The sequence below is a fragment of the Parasteatoda tepidariorum genome, chromosome 8 (assembly GCF_043381705.1).
Source record: "Parasteatoda tepidariorum isolate YZ-2023 chromosome 8, CAS_Ptep_4.0, whole genome shotgun sequence".
Classification (NCBI taxonomy): Eukaryota; Metazoa; Arthropoda; class Arachnida; order Araneae; family Theridiidae; genus Parasteatoda; species Parasteatoda tepidariorum.
This window is the reverse complement of record NC_092211.1, coordinates 501,622-522,206: the sequence shown is the minus strand read 5'-3', so window position 1 is coordinate 522,206 and position 20,585 is coordinate 501,622. Positions and strand designations below refer to the sequence as shown.

Below are 20,585 nucleotides of genomic sequence, written 5' to 3'. Positions count from 1 at the left end.
ATCGCGATTCTTATTCACGCACTCTTAAAATCCAACATCGCGATTCTTATTCACCCTATTTTAAAATCGAACATCGCGATTCTTATTCACGCACTCTTAAAATCCAACATCGCGATTCTTATTCACCCTATTTTAAAATCGAACATCGCGATTCTTATTCACGCACTCTTAAAATCCAACATCGCGATTCTTATTCACCCTATTTTAAAATCGAACATCGCGATTCTTATTCACGCAATCTTAAAATCCAACATCGCGATTTTAAAATCCTATATCGCCTTATTCACGCAATTTTAAAATCCGGCATCGCGATTCTTTTTCACGCGATTTTAAAATCCAACATCGCGATTCTTATTCAAGCGATTTTAAAATCCAACATCGCGATTCTTTTTCACGCGATCTTAAAATCCAACATCGCGATTCTTAATCTAAGGCCTCTAAAAATTGTGTGAGAAATGAACTTTCTTGTCCTATCAACACTGATGATCAAAAGTCTGCAAAACGCAATCTACAGATCAGTCATGTTAATAAAAGACCATCGAAAAAACAATGAACTGATAAGAAAGTCCGTAAAGGTCCTTTGACCATTAAAGAAATGTTTTTTAAAATGATGTGATACATAAAATCGTGCTTATGCATAATTACTCAAAGTTTTCTAAATTATTTAAAAAAAATTATTTTAATCAAGATTATATTTAAGAACATAATTACCATTTATTTATATTTATTAGAATAGATAATAATGTAATCATTATCAGATTGGCTATTGAATTCATATCATTTTTTCTTTTGCACGTTTAATGCTACAGTTATAAACTTCCTCTTTTTTGTGCTTTTGTCAATCACATCCCTGATATTAGCAGCCTTAAACCCAAAAGTTGAGTCAGCTGTTCAACGACGGATATAAAATAAAGTATTTATATACTTGAGACATGGTGGTTCAGGGGATAGAACGTTCACCTCACAATGAGTTGACCCAGATTCGAATCCCATCCCTAGCTGGTTGATACGAATACTGCTCCTGGTTTGCACTGACAACAGTGCTGTTAAAGAAATATCCTCAGTAGTAGGCTGATCATTTGTCAGAATATTCCTTTGCCATTTGACTCACCTAGGGAGGTTTTCGTAATTTCTTCACCACGTGATACAACTGTGTTCCATCAAAAAGTTCTCCACTACGGCTAGTTTGTCCTAATACTTGAGCCAGGAGTTCCTTCGTCTTCTGGGTTAGGTTCAAGATTACGAAGTAACAGAAAATTAGCATTGATAGTCGTAAACTCAGAATTCTATCGGCTGTTCAATGCCGGTTATGATATAAAAGAAAATGTTGACATACTTGGACATAGGTGACTCACGGATAAAGTGCTCTCTTCTGAATGAGGTGACCTAGGTTTGAATAACGACAAAGGCTGGCCGATACAAATTCAGTCTCTGGCTCACCCCTAAACCATGGTTCTCTGTATAGTATCTTTAGTGGTAGACAAATCATAGATTAAAATTCCCTTGCTAACCATGGGAGGTTTTGGTAGTTTATCTCTCTATATAAGTTATAATCTAGCTTAGCTTGAGACAGGACTTTCCTTATCTCCTAGATTAAGTAAATTTACAGTACTTGAACTCAATTGCCAAAATTTATGTTATATTAAGTAAATGATTGAAAATAATTNGCATCTTTTTTTTTTTTTTTTATGTTGGTGTTTAAAAACAAAGTTTAGTTTAATTACAAAATTTAGATTTTTTTTTGTTCTTCAAAAAACTTTAAAAAAGAGATGTCTTATAAAATGGCTTGTATTCTGTTATAAAAATTTATTTAATTGTTTTTACAATTGTGTGCAAAATAATATGTTGGATATTTGAAATCCTTAAAATGCATAATTATTTCTTTTCTTTTTTAAAATATTATACTCTTTATCTTGTTCAATAAATGTATTTTTTTTATGCAGGTTGGTAAACATGTCTCTCTATCCTTCACTTGAAGATTTAAAAGTTGACCAATTGGCTAAAGTAAATATGCTGTGTATTTGACTTTTAGCATTCTATAAAAGCTATAAAAATTATTTATTGCTATAGTTTAAATCAAATTAGATTCATAATAAACTCAGGGTTGCAAAAAAACCCAGTAAAACGCCCCCTAAAATGGTTTTTTTTTTTTTTTTAAATCGATTTCCCTTTTATCCTCTGTTATGTTAAAGAGCTATTCTATTGAAATATATATGTAGTCTAGCCTAGAAAAAATTAACCTATGGATAAACATGAAAAACCCAGGATAAACATGAAAAATAAAACATGAAAAACCCAGAAAAATCTGGGTTTTTTGCAACCCTGAAGAATGTTTTAATAGCTAATGTCTGTTAAGATTATAGTACTGTACAAGCACAGGTGCCACTTTTCAATCATAATTCCAATCATTTGATTTTTTTTTAAAAATTAAGGAAATGGTTAAACCAAATAATAGGAATCCAAAGATCAAACTTATAAAAAAATTTNGATTTAAAAGTTGACCAATTGGCTAAAGTAAATATGCTGTGTATTTGACTTTTAGCATTCTATAATAGCTATAAAAATTATTTATTGCTGTAGTTTAAATCAAATTAGATTCATAATAAACTCAGGGTTGCAAAAAAACCCAGTAAAACGCACCCTAAAATGGTTTTTTTTTTTTTAAATCAATTTCCCTTTTATCCTCCGTTATGTTAAAAAGCTATTCTATTGAAATATATATGTTGTCTAACCTAGAAAAAATGTTCCTATGGTGAAAAAACTGTGTTTGGAGACTGGAGAGTCACCTTGCTGTCATTCATAAAAGTAAACTTAATTATTTATATTAATATAAGCTTTTTTGAAAAATTAGGTACTTATCCCTGCCCTGTCTTTAGAAGAAAAAAACAAGAATAAAACCCGGGTTTTTTGCAACCCTGAAGAATGTTTTAATAGCTATTTTAAACTCTGTTCCGTAATGTCCGTTAAGATTGTATTTTCAATCATAATTCCAATCATTTGATTTTTAGAAAAAAATTAAGAAAATGGAGGTTGAACCAAATAATAGGAATCCAAAGATCAAGCTTATAAAAAAAAAATTATGATATTCTACTAAAATAAAAACATATAGAATAAAATAATTTTATTAAATAAATTTATTAAATAAAATAATTTTATTAAATAAAAAAAAATATTGTATTTTATGTTGAAAATAAATGGTAAAAAGATATAGTAGTCATTGGATATTTTTTATATTCTGTATTTATATTGTAAAACTGTTATTGTTATTACTGTTAAAATGGGTTACATGAACTGGTCAGTTATAAATTTAATTTTTTTAAGAGCCTAAATGTAAGTAAGTCACTAACGATTTTAATTCATTTGAAATATATTTTTGATCTTATTATTAATTAATATATTTTATTCATTTGGTTGCATTCAAAATAATATATATATATATGATTTTTTTTTTTTTACATAGGCTCAAATAGCTCATGGTAATACAGCATATCCAGTTTCTACATCTCATGCATATCCTAGTCCTTCTCATGGATATCCTAGTGCTCCTCCAGCATATCCTATAAATCCTACTTCTCAGCCAATATCCGGTGACAAATATGCTAGTTTATATCCAGTCTTGGATGAATACATGGGATTACAGTTGCAGGAATGTCCCAATTACACTCCTCCTGCAACAGCTGTTGTTCCTGCTGCTCAGGTAATTAAAAAATTTCTAAATCAGTTCTATTTGTTTGCATGTTTATGTATTTTGATTTTTATCTGTTTTATCCATTTTATATTAATTTTGATCCATTTTCTACTGTTATATAATTAATTTCTATATATCATGGAAGCCATATCTGAAGTTTTGAGACTGTACTGTTTGTCTAAGATAGGTACTCTGACCACCACTAAGTCTGCTGCTATGGAAACAAGAGGAGGGCATTTTAGGGAGGGTGGCTTCGACAAAGAGGTCTCCTTTTCTTTCGCCAAAACCAGTCCTAAAGAGGGACCCCGCATCCCTGCTTGAAATAATCATACCTCGTTACCATAGTCACCGCCACAGCTCCAGGAGAATCTCTGGCAGAGTACCTATTGTAGACAAACAGTAGTTGCAGTGTAATTTCCTGTCCTGCGTGGAAACATTTTTTGCTTACATGCTTGGTAACTAAATGTGCAAAATTCTTGCATTTTTAGAACTTTGTAGATTTAGAATGGGATTGCCACAATTAGTGCACATCACATTGTATTTTATTTGATGTCACTGGTAGCTAATCACAGAGTGGTGGTTTTATTGTAGCAATAGAATAAATCATTTTACAAGGATCCTTTACCTTTATGATTTTTGAAAAGTAATATCTGTTCATTATTGAGTTATGAATTTGCAGAGTTCTGCTGTGTTGTAAATTATTCATTAGAGTAATTATTATCTATGTGGAGAAAAAAAATTATATTTATTACCTAAGATAGTATATAATAAAATTAACATTTCAAGTTTAGTACACTCAAATTGTGGCCTTTTCCAAATTCAAAGTACCCAAATTCAGTTAAAGCAGATGCATTCAAGCAGAACTCAATGTAGCTGAATTCTGATTAAATAAAAGAGACAACCTTTGATAAGTGGAACAGTAGTTTTTTACCTTTTATTGTTTTGGTATTTATCAGTTATAGAAACCATGTGTTGGTCGCAGCTTTAGCTTTTCTTGACATGTTGCTTGCACAAACATTGGTTTTTACACTGACAAATTTCAAATTTTTGTTAATAGATGTATCAGAAGTATTGCTATTAATCAATATTTTAACATTGGTCTATATTTTCACTACGCACATAAAAATTAACAAAAATATTGTATTCAATAATTATTGTTGTGCATAACCCTGGAGCAGAATCGTAGCAACATGGCAATATTGACGCAGAATGTTACCGAGATTTTTCTTTTTGGAAGATAAAAATTTTAGTTTTTTTTTTCTTCCGAAATTTTCGAAAGTTTTATCTTTACTTCAGAATTATATTCAAAAGATGCCTTTCTCGTCGTACATTAGAGTGGGAAAAATGCTTCTGATTTTTTTTTATTCACATTTGATAATAATGAAAAAAAAAGAGTAATGAAGTAAAAAAAAAGTTAGTTTTCTTTTCTGCAGAAATTTTCGCTCCAATTCTTTAGTCATTACTATTAATTTGCACATAGTTTTTAAAATCTGATATTATTTCTTACAACAACTGAATCTTGAAATGAAAGCATGCATTTAGTAACCCTTTTAGAATCCGATTCGCATGATTTCGTCCTTGATCTTTTTTCTTTTTTGGAAGTTACTGCTAATAATTTCACAATTTTTTTGTTTTTTTAATGGGGTAATGATTTACAAAATGCAAAAGAGGAAGTAATTAGTGTGTTTCCCTCCCTACAAAATGCGAGAATATCACCCATAATATTAGAATTCTAAAAAAAGATTACATATTTAATTAAAAACTTATTTCATTTGATCCAAAAAGCTTTTTGAATTTATGGAAGTTGACGCTACTGTTACTTTAATTTAGTAACATGTATATATATATATTTTTTTAAAGTATCTTGCAGAAAGATATTAGTNCAAAATTTGAATGGCCTAGGGCCCCACGTACGCTCAATCCGGCACTGGTTGTAGCTATAGAATGAATAAGTTTACAATAATCCTTTTCCTTTATGATTTTTGAGAAGTAATGTCTGTTCATTATGGAATTATGAATTTTGGTAATTTTATATTTTTTACCTGTTTTTAAATTGAATTAATAAGATAGTATATAATAAAATTAACATTTTAAGTTTAGTGTGCTCAGATTGTGGCCTTTTCCAAATTCAAAGTACCCAAATTCAGTTAAAGCAGATGCATTCAAGCAGTACTCAATGTAGCTGAATTCTGATTAAATAAAAGAGGCAACTTTTGATAAGCGGAACAGTAATTTACCTTTTATTGTTTTAGTATATATCAGTTATAGAAACCATGTGTTGGTGACAGCTTGCTTTTACCATGACATGTTGCTTACACAAACATTGGTTTTTACACTGACAAATTTCAAATTTTTATTAATAGATGTATCAGAAGTATTGATATTAATCAATATTTTAACATTGGTCTATATTTTCACTATGCACATTATGTTGTGCATAACCCTGTGGCAGAATGTTACCGAGATTTTTCTTTTTGGAAGATAAAAATTTTAGTTTTTTTTTCTTCCGAAATTTTCGAAAGTTTTATCTTTACTTCAGAATTATATTCAAAAGATGCCTTTCTCGTACATCAGAGTGGGAAAAATGCTTCTGATTTTTTTTTATTCTCATTTGATAATAATGAAAAAAAAAGAGTAATGAAGTAAAACAAAAAGTTAGTTTTCTTTTCTGCAGAAATTTTTGCTCCAATTCTTTAGTCATTACTATTAATTTGCACATAGTTATTAAAATCCAATATTATTTCTTACAACTGAATCTCGAAATGAAAGCATGCATTTAGTAACCCTTTAAGAGTCCGATTCGCATGATTTCGTCCTTGATCTTTTTTCTTTTTTGGAAGTTACTGCTAAGGATTTCACAATTTTTTTTGTTTTTTTAATGGGGTAATGATTTACAAAATGCAAAAGAGGAAGTAATTAGTGTGTTTCCCTCCCTACAAAATGCGAGAATATCGCCCTTAATATTAGAATTCTAAAAAAGATTACATATTTAATTAAAAACTTATTTCATTTGATCCGAAAAGCTTTTTGAATTTATGGAAGTTGACGCTACTGTTACTTTAATTTAGTAACATGTATATATATATATTTTTTTAAAGTATCTTGCAGAAAGATATTAGTATTAGAGAGGTAAATCGCAGAAAGTTCAAAAAAAATCTGCCACAGGGGTGCATAATATTCTCAACGTTGTCTTTTTAAAACTTTCATTGTTATATCAATAATGATCAGAATTATCGATGTGTATTTTAATGATAGTACTATAGTCATTTTTGATGCAACTATGTGTAAGTGAAATCTGGTGTTGCTGTGTATCCAAATTTCGGATTCATAGCCCCTATAACCAATAAATATACCTCGACTTCATTTTGATTTTCTTTCCTATTTCTTAGAATACAGTTGGCATTCCATCTGCTAGGCCGAACAGTACTATGATCGCACCTATTTCTGGAAACTCCCTTGGACTTGCTAGATCACAACTCACCCACGGCTTACGTGAAGTCACTTTATGCAAAGATGGCAAAGGACGTGTAGGCATTAGAGTACAGCCGGTGAACAAAGTATGTATTCTCGTATAATAACGAGTATTGCACTTCAGTTTAAGTTATCTATGTAACTTTTTTCATAAGATTTCATATTTTTTTATTTACTATAAATTTTCAGGGAATTTCAATAAACATTTTAATATAACATATTATTTCATTTAATCGTTTGTAATCACACAAATTAAAAGCCAAATCTTCCTTTTCATAGTCAGATGTTTTTAAAATCAAATATGATGATTCATATTCACACAATCTTGAAGTTAAAAATCTGGATTCGTTTTTTTTTTTTTTTTCCCATAATTTTTAAGTCAATTATTGTGATAAGAATATTCACTCAATTTTAAAGTATTTTTTTATTTTTTAAAATAATGTGGTTTGCATTTTTGATTCTTATTCAGTTAAGCTTTAATATGTAAATATCTAAACTACATAAGATAGACAATAAGGAAGTAAATTATTTTTTTACGTATGAAAATACGAATTTATAATTTTTTAAAAATTAAAAGTGACAGCCAATCAAGTGATAACATATACTTTTTTTCCTACTAAGATTCCCTATATGTTTTCCTCAGGAAAAGATTCTTTTTAGATTTCTTCTTCAGGAAACCTTCGATCACACTGGAAGATACTAACAAGACCAATGCAATTATTTATTTATAGCGTTAAAACTCTTCTAAAAAATAACTATTTCCATATTATGTAAGTTTTATACAGAACTCTAAAATCTGTATCACTTTTTATGTAGCTTATTTTGAATTTGAAATTCTGTTACCCGTAACTTCTTAAATAAATTTGTACGCTAACATCCAGGGTGGGGTGAAATCTTATCAACCAGCAAGTAACTTCTGGTTCACTGGACTTTTGATAGTTTTTTAGCATAATTTTTCAAGTTTTGATGTTTTTAAAATGTCATTACGACGCATAAATTTCAAATTTTAGTAATAATATTTTGATGTCCTTAATTTGTGACTATTCCGTTGTAATTCAACCTCAAAGTTTTAGGAGTTGTTTATGCATTTTTCGTTCTTTTCAACATGGTTTTCTAAATTACTATTTTTTAATATATTTCAGCATCCAATTTCTAAATTTGAGTTATCAAATTTAGATGTGCTTTTCACAACTATTCCATCATTAATTCATATCATTTTATGACCAATTTCTCATCAGTTATATTTCCTTTTTACTATCTTTTTCATGGGGTTTTCTAAATATTTTTAATACAATATATTGTGACATGTCAATTTCAAATTTAACTAAACACTTTTTTTTCGTGGTATCCAAATCAGATATCAAGAAAAAATTGATCAATTATTTATTTTAATCACACATTTAGTTAGTAGTTGCTTTTTGGTTTTTAGAATCAAAATAAATTTATTTATCTTAAACTTAAATTGCTGTTTTTAACTAGTAGAGCTACTAAAGCTACTATTTTTCAAGGAAATTTTTAAGGGAAAATCTGCAAGTAATTGAAAGTATTGAGCCAAAAGTTGCGTAAAAATTCATAGGGATTGTGCTTAAATTTACTTATCAGACTTTAATTTTAAGTGATATATCTTACAAAAACATTTTTGGAACTATCCTTTATTTCCTGCCTTTGATTCTAATTTAATTAATAATTTAGTTTTATTTTTACATTTATAATTTTGCTATTATTACTTTCTTTTAACAAAGTTATTATAAATATAGTGGGAATGGAAAAGAATAATATTTTGTAAATTACATGAAACTTCAAAGTTTGAGACAGGGTGCATAGCATTTTTAAAAAGTGCTTAAAGGTGCTTATTTTTGTTTTTTAAAAGCCCTTTTTAAAAAGTGCTTAATTTTCCCTTTTCCAAATTGAGATTTTTCCTATATCATATTGATTTTTGCTATGATTTGTGCAGAAAGACACTGTTCACATTGTTCTGTTCAACGATTCACAATTAATTCATCCCCAATCTATTTTGGCGCATCGTCAAACCATAGTTTATGGAAACGCCATTCCATTTACATGATTCAAAAATTTTGACAATTGTCAAAAACAATTCCAAAAGATTTTTTTTTAATTTACATGACTGTTAAAACCAGATAAAACCGTCAATTGTCAAAAACTTTCCAACCCAGCCTAGTTATTATATTCTTAAGTGCTTAAAATATTATTAGAGTGCTTAAAAGGTGGATAATGTGGCTATGCACCCTGATAAGAGAGAAGACAATTTCAGATTTAAAAAAGCTTTTGTATCATGTTTGCACGACTAACTCTTATCTAAGAATTTGTAAAATACTTCTAATTTTACCCTGGATACCTTAGGAAATCAGTTTTGACTGGAAAGTGATAAACCTGTACTCCCTCCCGACGCTCTCACCTCATTGCGTCTTTGTAAATCCTCCTGATACTCTCACCCAATTGCTCTTTGTACTTATTGCATATTTTACTGTGGCATTGCATATTTTTTCAACAAAATGTAGAGGATCAAACTGTATGCAGACTCAACCCATTGGGTCACTACATCCTGATTACTTTGCAGCTCTATTTGTGATTTTAAGAAAAACTGCCACTCCATTCTAATTCTGAACACAACAAAAAAAATGTCAGCATCATCTTGTATATAATTTTTTTTTTTTTTGTACCTAGGGTGTCTTTATTATTCTTGTTCAAAAGAATACACCAGCTTCTCTTGCGGGTCTCCGATTTGGCGATCAAATCCTGATGATAAATGATGTGAGTGTTGCGGGATTTTCAATGAGTGATGTCCATAAAATGATCAAGAAAGCTGATCCTAATCGTATCACTATGGTTGTGCGTGACAGGTGAATAAAATCAATTTATATCTTTCGAATGAGATTTTTTCATTATGCCTAAATTTTCTTTGTTTGGTGTAAGGTACTCTGTTTATATGCAGGCTTATTCAAAAAGATACATTTAATGGAGGTTTCTTTTGATTTGTTCTCCCTTTACAATAGAACAAACGTCTTAGCAGTAACCCAACTTGTCACCCCCCCCCCCAAGCAGTGTGTTATAGGAGTAACACTATTCCGCTGATTAGTTAACGAGGGGAGGTAAGCAACTCAGTTAGCCTCACAAGAAAACGCAACACCTCACAAGAAAAAGTCACCTTGGAGTGAGATCATGTCTCTGAATAATATGCATTTTGCATAAATAATAAGACATTTTACTCCCAACTGACGGTGAATCAAAATACCTGCACATTAGCATGCATAAAGTTAACCAATATGTATCTAGACACATATTTCTTGCATCTGATTTGAGCATATAGCACTCCTCAAAAATTCTACTGCTGCTAAAAATACACCTTATAATCCCATAGAAAATCAACCACTGAGTGTAGAGAGAACAACAATGACTCATTTCCTGTGTACTGAATTATTAGTTACTATTGCTCCAACAATGCCGATTATTGCAGCAGTTGCTTCTGAAAGAGTTTGCAACTCAAAGTACAATAAAATCTTAAATGTCAGCTTTGGAGAAATTTGCTGACCTTTATTTCATGAAAGACACCTTTTTCATGCTACTAATGAAAGTGTCAATTATAACATGATTTTCAAGCATACTGTTGAATAGTAGTGCAACAGAAAAGAAAAGCGTAAAAAGTTTAAATTCCATATATTTTTATTAACATTTCAATTTATAGTTTTTTAGAAACCTTAGTTTAAATGACTCATGGATTACAAAAAATATATATTTTTATGTAATGTGGGATGATGTTTTTGTTTAATTTTTCACACGATAACTCTAGTGCATTTACTTGGTGTGACAGGGTTCCCACGGTCCTTGAATTTTTTTGTTGCTAAATTTAGGTCCTTGAAAGTGCTTGAAAAACGTCTTAGGTCCTTGAAAAACTTGATACGTCCTTGAATTTGTCCAATGCTGCCGACGGCCCTTTTTATAAAACACCCGCGGATCTTTCTCGTTTTTTTCTGTTTTGTTCCCGAGCTCTCTCGCGTGGTTTTTAACGCCACCGTTTCTAACCCTGCCTAGCGTCTTGGTGTCTGCCAAGCGCGCGGAGCACAGCAGAAAATCAATGCATTCGGGGTGATACATATACTCTCTTCTCTCTATATAGGCAAAGCATTTAGGTATTATATTTGATATTAATTATTGCCACAACAAGCATTGTTGCTTCTAGTAAAATAGAAGAGAATAATTTTAAAAATTGGTCTTAGATTAAGGTCCTTGAAAATTTTTTGAGGTCCTGGAAAGTCCTTGAATTTCAATCTCATTATAGAGTGGGAACCCTGTGTAATTTTTTAAGCTATGAGGCATATATACACTGTATAAGGTATATGTAAACTAAACTCAGTGGCACTACAGCCTATAGAGGGCCAAGGCCTACTGTGCCCATCTCAGTTTTCTTGACTTTGGGCTCTGGGGTGCAAGAATAGATGTTCCGGTCAACCGAAAGCGAAACCCCCCAGTGTTTAGTTCCCAAGCATGCTTGGTACTCATTTATCGACCCACTAAAGGGATGAAAGGCTGAGTCAACCTTGCCCAGTCTGAAAATCGAACCCAAGACCTGTGGCACAGAAGTGCAAAACACTACCACTCAGCCACCGGGCATCATAAGGTATATGTTTCGGTAGTAAAAGAATTTGGATGCTATTTTCACAGACCTTTTTTAAAATGATTTGAGTTGACTATAATAAGAGGGACTTTCTTTTCTTAGATTTATTTTTATATGCTTAAACCTGAGAAATTTAATATTTATCCATAAACATTACCTGCAATGTGTCATTTATAATATTAACAATTGTATTTATGCTATTACTCAAAAACGGATTTTATTGCGAATGTTTTATCCATTGTTAAATTCCCAAAATAAAACTCTTTAACAAAATTAAACTGTAAATCTTCCACTTAAGATTGTTTTACATTTTATTTCATATGTCTATCCTTGTTACTTAATGTTTCTCTCTGATTGCAGGCCATTTGAAAGGACCATTACTGTCCACAAGGATAGTGCTGGAACTGTGGGATTTGGATTCAAGAATGGGAAAGTAATCAACATTGTTAAGGACTCTTCTGCTGCTCGCAATGGAATGCTCATTGAGCACAATCTTCTTGAAGTTAGTTTCATAAACTGTTAAACATATTTCAAAACTAACTTAAAGAATATCAGAACATACTTGGAGGATTTTATTTTCATTCCCTCAAAGATTTATTTTATTTTTAAATTTATTGTTATTCTATAAATTATTACTTGTAAAGTTTAGTAGAATCAAAATTTATTGCTCAGCTACAACTTATTTCTCATAACATTAAATTAAGGGTGAACAACCTGTTACAAAGGAGGATTGCAGTAATTTATTCTTTTAAACAAATTTTGTACATTATAAAAATTTAGTTATTTATTAATAGTTTAGTTAATAAATAATTTAGTTATTTATTGATGTACATCTGCATTTAAAAATTAAAATGCTAAAACATAAAATTATTTAATTTCATACATTTAAATTTAACCTGTGATTTCCAAAGTTTTCACAAATACTACTTATCATGCAAGAACTACAGTCAAGGTCAAAGAATATATCTAAGTCTCTCAACATGCAACTAAATTATGCAATTTCATTTACCTAGAAGGGTGCAATATAAGCAACAACAAAAAAAACTCTAATTATAAAGACCTGAAATGAAGAAAGTTATTTTTAAGTCATTAGAATCATGAGCTAAATTCCAAAACATACTTTTACATCCAAAAATCATAATTTCTATATCATATCAATTTATATGTATATATATATACAGTCGAACCCCGCTATAGTGAACCTGGGATATAGTGAACACTCCGGTCCCGTCCGTATTCCTATTTAAATAATGTTATTTTTAACGCTTATAGTGAACTGCTTAGAACTTGGAAACTCGGTTATAGTGGACTCACATTTCATTTCCTTAAATATCTTTTTCAGTCCTCCATCTTTAAACTTGTAGGTGTTGGGATTGAAAATGAATGCATTCCTATAAAATGTGTCATATTACTCTCCTTTATGCTTATCACTTCTAACTATACTGTAATGAATGTCAAACAGATCATTTATCTTATACTCCTCCCTCCCTGCCAAGCCTCGCTTTATCTCTTTTCCCCAAGCTTGCTCTACAACTAGTTAACTTGGCCACCTGCTGAATTTTTGGAATTTTCTTATCTGTTCAAACCATATTCTTTACAAATCACCCCTTAACAATTAAGAAGGGCAACAATTTAACTCATTCTACAGCTGCTCTCTTCATATTCTTACATTATCTATTTCAGACAAGATTTTTATTTCAAAAGCAGTGAAAATAGCAAATTCTCTAAAGAGAAAAGAGTTTTCGATAGAGGACAAAGTTAAAATTGTAAAGCGTATTGATGATGGAACCAATCAATTGACACTGTGTAAGGAATTTTCCTAGTCAAAATCTACAGTTTCAAACATTTGGAAAAATCGAAGTACAATTCTTGCGGCATACGACAAAAACATGGTTTCATCGAAAAAACTGCGTGGAGCTGAAAGAGAAAACGTAGAAGATGCTTTGTTAAGATGGTTCGAAATCTTGTTCAAAATGTTAAAATCTTGCATTCTTTGCACATTGTAGATAAGAAAATTGATGAACTCAATTTAAAATCAAATTGTGTTCAATCAAAAATCACAAATTTTTTTCATAAAAAATTAAAATAAAACTAATATTTAGCGACGTAATTACTTTTTCCATCAATTTTTGCTTAATTATCTGTTAATTACTTAATAATTTTTTAAATAACTTATGCAAAATTGCAAAGCCAATTTTCAATCATTCAACTGTCTTATGCAAAAAATATTCTTCAAAAAATTTGGATATAGTGAACCATCGGTTATAGTGGACACATTACTGAGTCCGCAGACGGTTCACTATAGCGGGGTTCGACTGTATATATATTTATATATATATATATATTTCAGTATTTACATTGAAAAATGTTCTAAAGTTAATTTTAATAACTTATAATGAGCATATTTTATTCTTCACAGGTAAATGGCCAAAATGTAGTTGGATTGCAGGACAAAGAAATTTCAGCAATCATAAGAGAGAGTGAGTCTCCGGTTACTGTTACCATTATGCCTTCATTTATTTATGACCACATGTTGAAAAAGTAAGTATTTCCTCACTCTTTGAATATTTCTATTTTAATGCAATTACTTTTAATATTTGGTTAATATTTATAATGAAAAAATTTTTTTAAAGATTGAAATAAAAAGAACAAAAATTTCGATGTACATTATCATTTTTATGAAAGAATTTAGGATGAATGTTTTATCTCTTTACCCTAACTGTTTTAAAAGTTTGAGAAAAGCTTCCTTTACTAACCCTGATACTAAATTAAAAATCAGGGAGCACTTTAAGCTGCTTTTCCAAATGACTGAAGTATGTAATAAGGTTTTTGTGATCTTTTTAAAATTCAATATGTTATTATCTAACTTTTTTTTCATCTTCTTTTCTTCCATTTGCATTTTTGCACTCGTTCTGCTACTTAAGCCCTCTACTGGGTCTTCTCAAGAATACTTATCTTATTTATTTTTCTTTCCATAAGGATTCCATTTTTTTTCACTTTTTTTTTTGTCTTTCCACCTTTTATTATTCTTTCATTTCCAGAATTAGACATTTTTTTAGACTGGATAGTTGGAATATTCCACTTAAAATATGTACAAATAACAAGTAGAAGTTAGCTGTAACATAGTTAAGCTGCTCTGCATTACTTATTAATATTTCCCGGCAGTCTAGTGAAACAAATTTTCATTTGATAAAATTAACTTTTTAACTATGGAAATTTCGTTTTAAAATAATGTTTGAAAATAGCTCTATCATACAGAACAGTTGCACATGTAACTTTTTGTTACATGTATTACCTTGAATAAGTTTAATTTTTGATAGTTAGAACTCCAGAATTTTTTATATTGCCTAACTAGCCTTTCTAGTTTAAAAATTAAATTTTTAACCCTCATTAAAGTTTTGATTGCGGAAATTTAAAAAAAATAATAATAATAATGTTGTGTGAGTTACTTGGTTATAAGATTGTGCTCGTAGTCAAATTTTCATTAATAAGTATAGGCCAAATTTAGAAAAGATTATAAAAAAGATAAAAGAATAGTGATATATAATGCTATTTAACTGTTTTAACGACTGTTACATTTCAGCGTGTTCAAACTATTGTTAGAATTTTAATGGGTATTTTTTATATATTCATAAAACATCTTAACTATTAGAAAGTGTATATTTTCTAAATTCTAATATATTTTTATTTTTACAATAATTATAATCGATTTGATAGAATAGCTGATATGTATGATATGATGTCAACTAAATTTTAAATTTGATTTATCACTTTTCGATGCACTTAATTTGTTACTTTGTCATCGTAAATCAACAACATTTTCTTATTGTTTTCTCGGCAGTTATTACACAGGGTGCGTAGCGTTTTTAAAAGTGCTTTTTTCTGTAGGTGTTTTTAAAAAGTGCTTAATGCTCCCTTTTTTAAAACGAGATTTTTCCTTTACTATGTTGATTTTCGCTACGAATTATGCAAAAGACACAGTTCACATTGTTCTATTCAACATTTTCACAATTAATTCAACCCCAATCTGTTTCGCCGTATTGTCAGTCCGTAGCGTTTGAAAATGTCATTCGTTTTACATGATTTTTGACAATTGTCAAAAACAATGCCAAATTTTTTATTTATTTATTTTTTTGACATGAAGATAAAACAAGATAAAACCGTCAATTGTCAAAAACTTTCCAACCCTGCCTAGTTATGATGTATTTTTTAAGTGCTTAAAAATATTTTTTGAGTGCTTAAAAGGNCGTATTGTCAGTCCGTAGCGTTTGGAAATGTCATTCGTTTTACATGCTTTTTGACAATGGTCAAAAACAATTTATTTATTTTTTTGGACATGACGGTTAAAACAAGATAAAACCGTCAATTGTCAAAAACTTTCCAACCCTGCCTAATTATGATATTTTTAAGTGCTTAAAAATATTTTTGAGTACTTGAAAAGTGCTTATTTTTTGTTGAATAATTTGGCTATCCACCCTGTTACAGTTGTCGCATCATATGGAAAATCCTGATATTTTAAAATAATATTACTACTGGCCTACGTACATTTCAGTGTTTAAATTTTCTTTATAACTATATAATATTTACCATTCAGTGATTGTTTTTTGGCAATAGGTCACTCCAATGAAATGTCAACACTGTGCTTTTTTTGACTAATTAACACGCTCTAGTGTTGTTTAGCAGAATTTTTAGAAATTATTAGCTAATTCACTGCAAAATGTACTTTTCCACAAGAATGGCTCACACATTATATCAATGGCTTGTGTATTTATTTTTTTGAAAGAAAATATTCATTTTTCTTCATTTTATTAGTCTATTTTTGTAGCAAACAAAACAAATATAGCAGTTAACTTACTATATCATTTTACAATTATCACTGAGTAAATATCTTGGAGCCATTCATATCTCTGCTTATTTTTCAATTTATCATTAATTTTTTATCTCAACTCTATAATAAATTTCATTAAAAATAGTTGCTTTGGAAAATCTTTTGTGGTGCCACCTTAAAAACTGCCTGTATGAACCCTAATTTTGCTAGCATTACTTTTTTACTCTATAAAGCTTTGCTGCTCAATGAAAATTGCACTATAAAAATTTGCAGAAATTAAATCAAACCCTGGTGTTTATATAAGATATATTATTTAGGCAATTATGCTTAATGTTGGAGAATTAGCTTAATTTTTAGAAAATTCTTTAATTGTTATTGTATTAGCAGTAAAAACATTTTTATTACAAATCATCTTTACATTAAGTATCGAAAATGAACGCCTATTTTTGATGTGCTTCAAACATGGATGTTTCCCTCTGTGTGAGCTTTCCTTCACTAACTAGTTTAAGTTGACAATGAGAGAAAAATGGAAATTTTTCAGAATATTTACCTTTGTCTAATGGCAAGTACAACAAGTGGTCCAGATTAAGAGGCTTCTCTATGCGAGCGTTTTGAGCAAGGAGTTAAACCGTTTTTATAAACAAGAACAAATTTATTAATGCAGAAACCTATTCTCACTTTTTAACTTATAATAAGCCGGTTAAATATTTCTCCTTTCATACTGTTGTCAGCCATTTTTCTCTCATTGTCATTTACTATCAAGGGGCAGCTTGTTCTATCTAAGAAATATTATTATACTTTTTTGTATATGATGTCTTAAAGGATTTTTAGTAAATGTTAAAAAGGATCTTAATTTCATGATTTTTTTTTTCTTTTTCTTTTTAGCACTGCTTCAAGTTTTATCAAGAAAACTATGGATCACTCCATTCCAGATCTTTAAACTACTCTTTTTGAAAGAGAATTTTTAATTTCTTTTTCATTGTGTCAAAACAAAAAAGTCTTATTATTTTTTTACTAAACATTTTCTGGTCTGTATTAAATGATTTCTATAATATCTTTATCGGTAAAGTCATCTTTAATGAGGCTGGCTTCATTATTGTGTATAAATATAGTTTGATATATGATTTGAAGATTCGATTTCAAGTTTGATATACTATTGTATTGATGATTTGATATGATTTCTTTTTTTTTTCGTTCTATCTTACAATGAAGAATTGACTGTAATCTGAAATTGTAATTTTTCATTTCTAGTATTCAATTGAGCTGTTTGCTAAAATTTTTACTTTCTTTATGTTGCAATTTAGTTATGATATGGCTATAGTATTAGTAGCATTCATTGTTTTTAATTATTGCTATTTTTGTGATCTTTGTTATATCTTATTGTTTTAATAAATGTTTATAAACGTTTCTCCGTTATTGGCTACTTTTTTTTTTAGTTTAGACTGAATGCCTTTTACTTTTAAAGAGATAAAATTTTCTACTGATAGCAAAATTAACCTGTCTATAAAACTGCATTTAAATTTAACATTGGAAAGTCCTGGGAATTTTGTATTTTGTCATTTAAAACTACATAGTTATAAATCTGTGGTTGCCAACTGGCGGGGCGCATCTGGCCCGCGGAGCCCTTTTTTTTGGGGGGGGGAGGGTCCGCAAACTAGAATATATTAGTTTTCATTTTTTGCAGACAATTTTCGTAAAAAAATCTATATGGGTTTAAAGTACTTTTCTTTCACTTAAAATAAAAACTAATTTTTTCGTTTCTGTGCAGCTTGACATACCAACGGTGCAAAAAAAAAAATATTTCTCAGGTTTTGCATCCAAGAAAATATTTATTAAAAAAACTATTTATTATTGTTTGTAATTCAATACTTTTGTTTTGATCAACTTGATAAAAATCTGACTGTAATATTTAATTTTCCTTCAAACATAAATGAGTCACATAAAATTTTGACAAAGTTGCGGCCCGCCATTTGACTGGTGTTTTTTATTGTAGCCCCTGGCCTCATTTAAGTTGGAAACCACTGTTATAAATAGTCTAAAAATTAGAATATCGTACTATTAAATATTTTTTCGACCTCTATTAATTAAAAGAAATTATATTTTACGTGGAATTATCTTAGGATAAATAAATTTGTTTTGTCTGTTCTGCTTATTTATGTGTAAAAAATTTTCGATTCGCTTTAAAAATTATCAAATTCATTCCAAGAAATTAACATCACCTAATTGACCTCTTGACTTAAAATAAATAATTTTGACCATATTTTTTAGATTGCATCTACATCTTCATTTTGATGTTTTAAAAAAAAAACATTTTTTTTTTTTTGTCTGTTTCTATAACTAAACAGCTTATGCATATATAGAGTGCAGTGCAAACGATTTTAAATATTAAAAATAAATAAATTAACAAATAATAAGAGAAAACTTTTACTAAAAAATAAATTTTATTGGTTTCAATATGGCTGCTTTTGCAGCAATTCAAAGACATAAATGCTAATTGAAAGTTTCAGCAGTAGACCGCAATGCAATAGATATTCCTTTGAGAGATATTCCTTTCACTGATTCCGGTTGAGAGATATTCCTTTTCACTGATGGGAAGCTCTTTACCACCCAACAAACTGATAACTCCCAGAATTATATGATCTGGTATGTAGATTCTCCAAGCACCTCGGCAATTATTGGTCATCTCAAAAATCCAACGTCTATCATGGTCATTTGTGCAAGTCGCAAAATACATCTGGTTTTTGCGGATAAGGGCATTAAAATAAATCATAAAGTGTAGAGCTGGACATTCTAGAAACTGCTGCGCTCCCGTGGGCCAAAAAGAATGTAAACTGAATGTTTCAACTAGACTCAGTTCCAGCTCTCAAGGGCAAAAAAGACGAGGAGTGGTACAAGGCACATTTTCCTGACGTGAAATCATCTAAAAAATGGCCACTCTACCAACACCTAGAAAAAAGACCTCGGCACGAATCAATTTGATAGTCCGACGTAACGAATATAAACTGCACAGTCGATGAAAAATAAAGATATCACTATGGTCTGACTTCTATGCTGTGAGGAGGTAGTAAACACTAAAGATGTCTTTACGTTTGGACTACTATAGGATCAAACTTCTTTTTTATGGTAATCCGTGCTGAGGCCTTCTCTTTTCTAGGAGATATTGACTTTTCCCTCCAGATCTCAAACCCATGGGTTTCAGTGTATTGTCCATTTTGGAGTCTAGGGATTGCTCTGAACCACATAAAAGTTTAAACTTTTAAGACAATCGCTTTGGCGGTAATATGACAGATTAAAGTTGAAGAGCATTCCTGCCTAATGCCTTCGATCATCCATGGAGATATATACTTTCCCGTGTAAAACTTACCAATCAGATTCCTTTATCTCTGGACGTCGATTATTGGTGTAGCAGTGAATTCTCCTTTAGGAAACTTGCTGCCCATCGCAGAAAATTTTAATAAGCTCGTGCGCCTCTGCGTACTTGGAAATCGTATCGTTTCCAATCATTTTTCAGAGAATCTGCCGTAAATATTAGAGCCCTTTTATATTCTGCAGCTCTAAGCACGACGTTAATAAAGTACTTATAGTTAGTTTGTCTAAGGTAAAAACTTCAAGTCTGGTGCTATGGAAACAAGAATGGCGCATTTTAAAGATGGTAGATTCGCACTCTAGGACTAAAACAATAGAACGAAGAAAGATATTCCCTTTCTTTCGAGGACCCGAACCAGAAACACTCCAAAACAGTGATCCTGCACTTGAAATGGTCATACCTCGTTACCATAGTCACATCCACAAGTCCAGACGAATGTCTGGGGGAGTTCTTACTTTAGACAAACTATTCCTACCAATTCAAAAATGTCCCGCAGTGGACTGATCGTTAAGACACGGATCCCAGCAGATCACCGAAGTCAAGCATCACTGGCTACGTCAGTGTGCGGATGGGTGACCACTTGGATCAGGCTGCGTAG

At 30.3% G+C, this 20,585-nt stretch overlaps 1 protein-coding gene across 1 annotated transcript; it reads left to right on the top strand.

Moving 5' to 3' along the window:
- Positions 1 to 1,943: 1,943 nt before the first annotated feature.
- On the top strand, positions 1,944 to 18,027 carry LOC107438561 (syntenin-1; the record flags this gene model as incomplete). The annotated part of the gene is given in 7 exon segments (XM_043054277.2): positions 1,944 to 2,004; positions 3,461 to 3,697; positions 7,078 to 7,245; positions 9,845 to 10,020; positions 12,153 to 12,294; positions 14,212 to 14,333; positions 17,506 to 18,027. Coding segments are annotated over 7 exon segments (951 nt in total). The 3' UTR covers positions 17,561 to 18,027.
- Between the last annotated feature and the right edge of the window lie 2,558 nt (positions 18,028 to 20,585).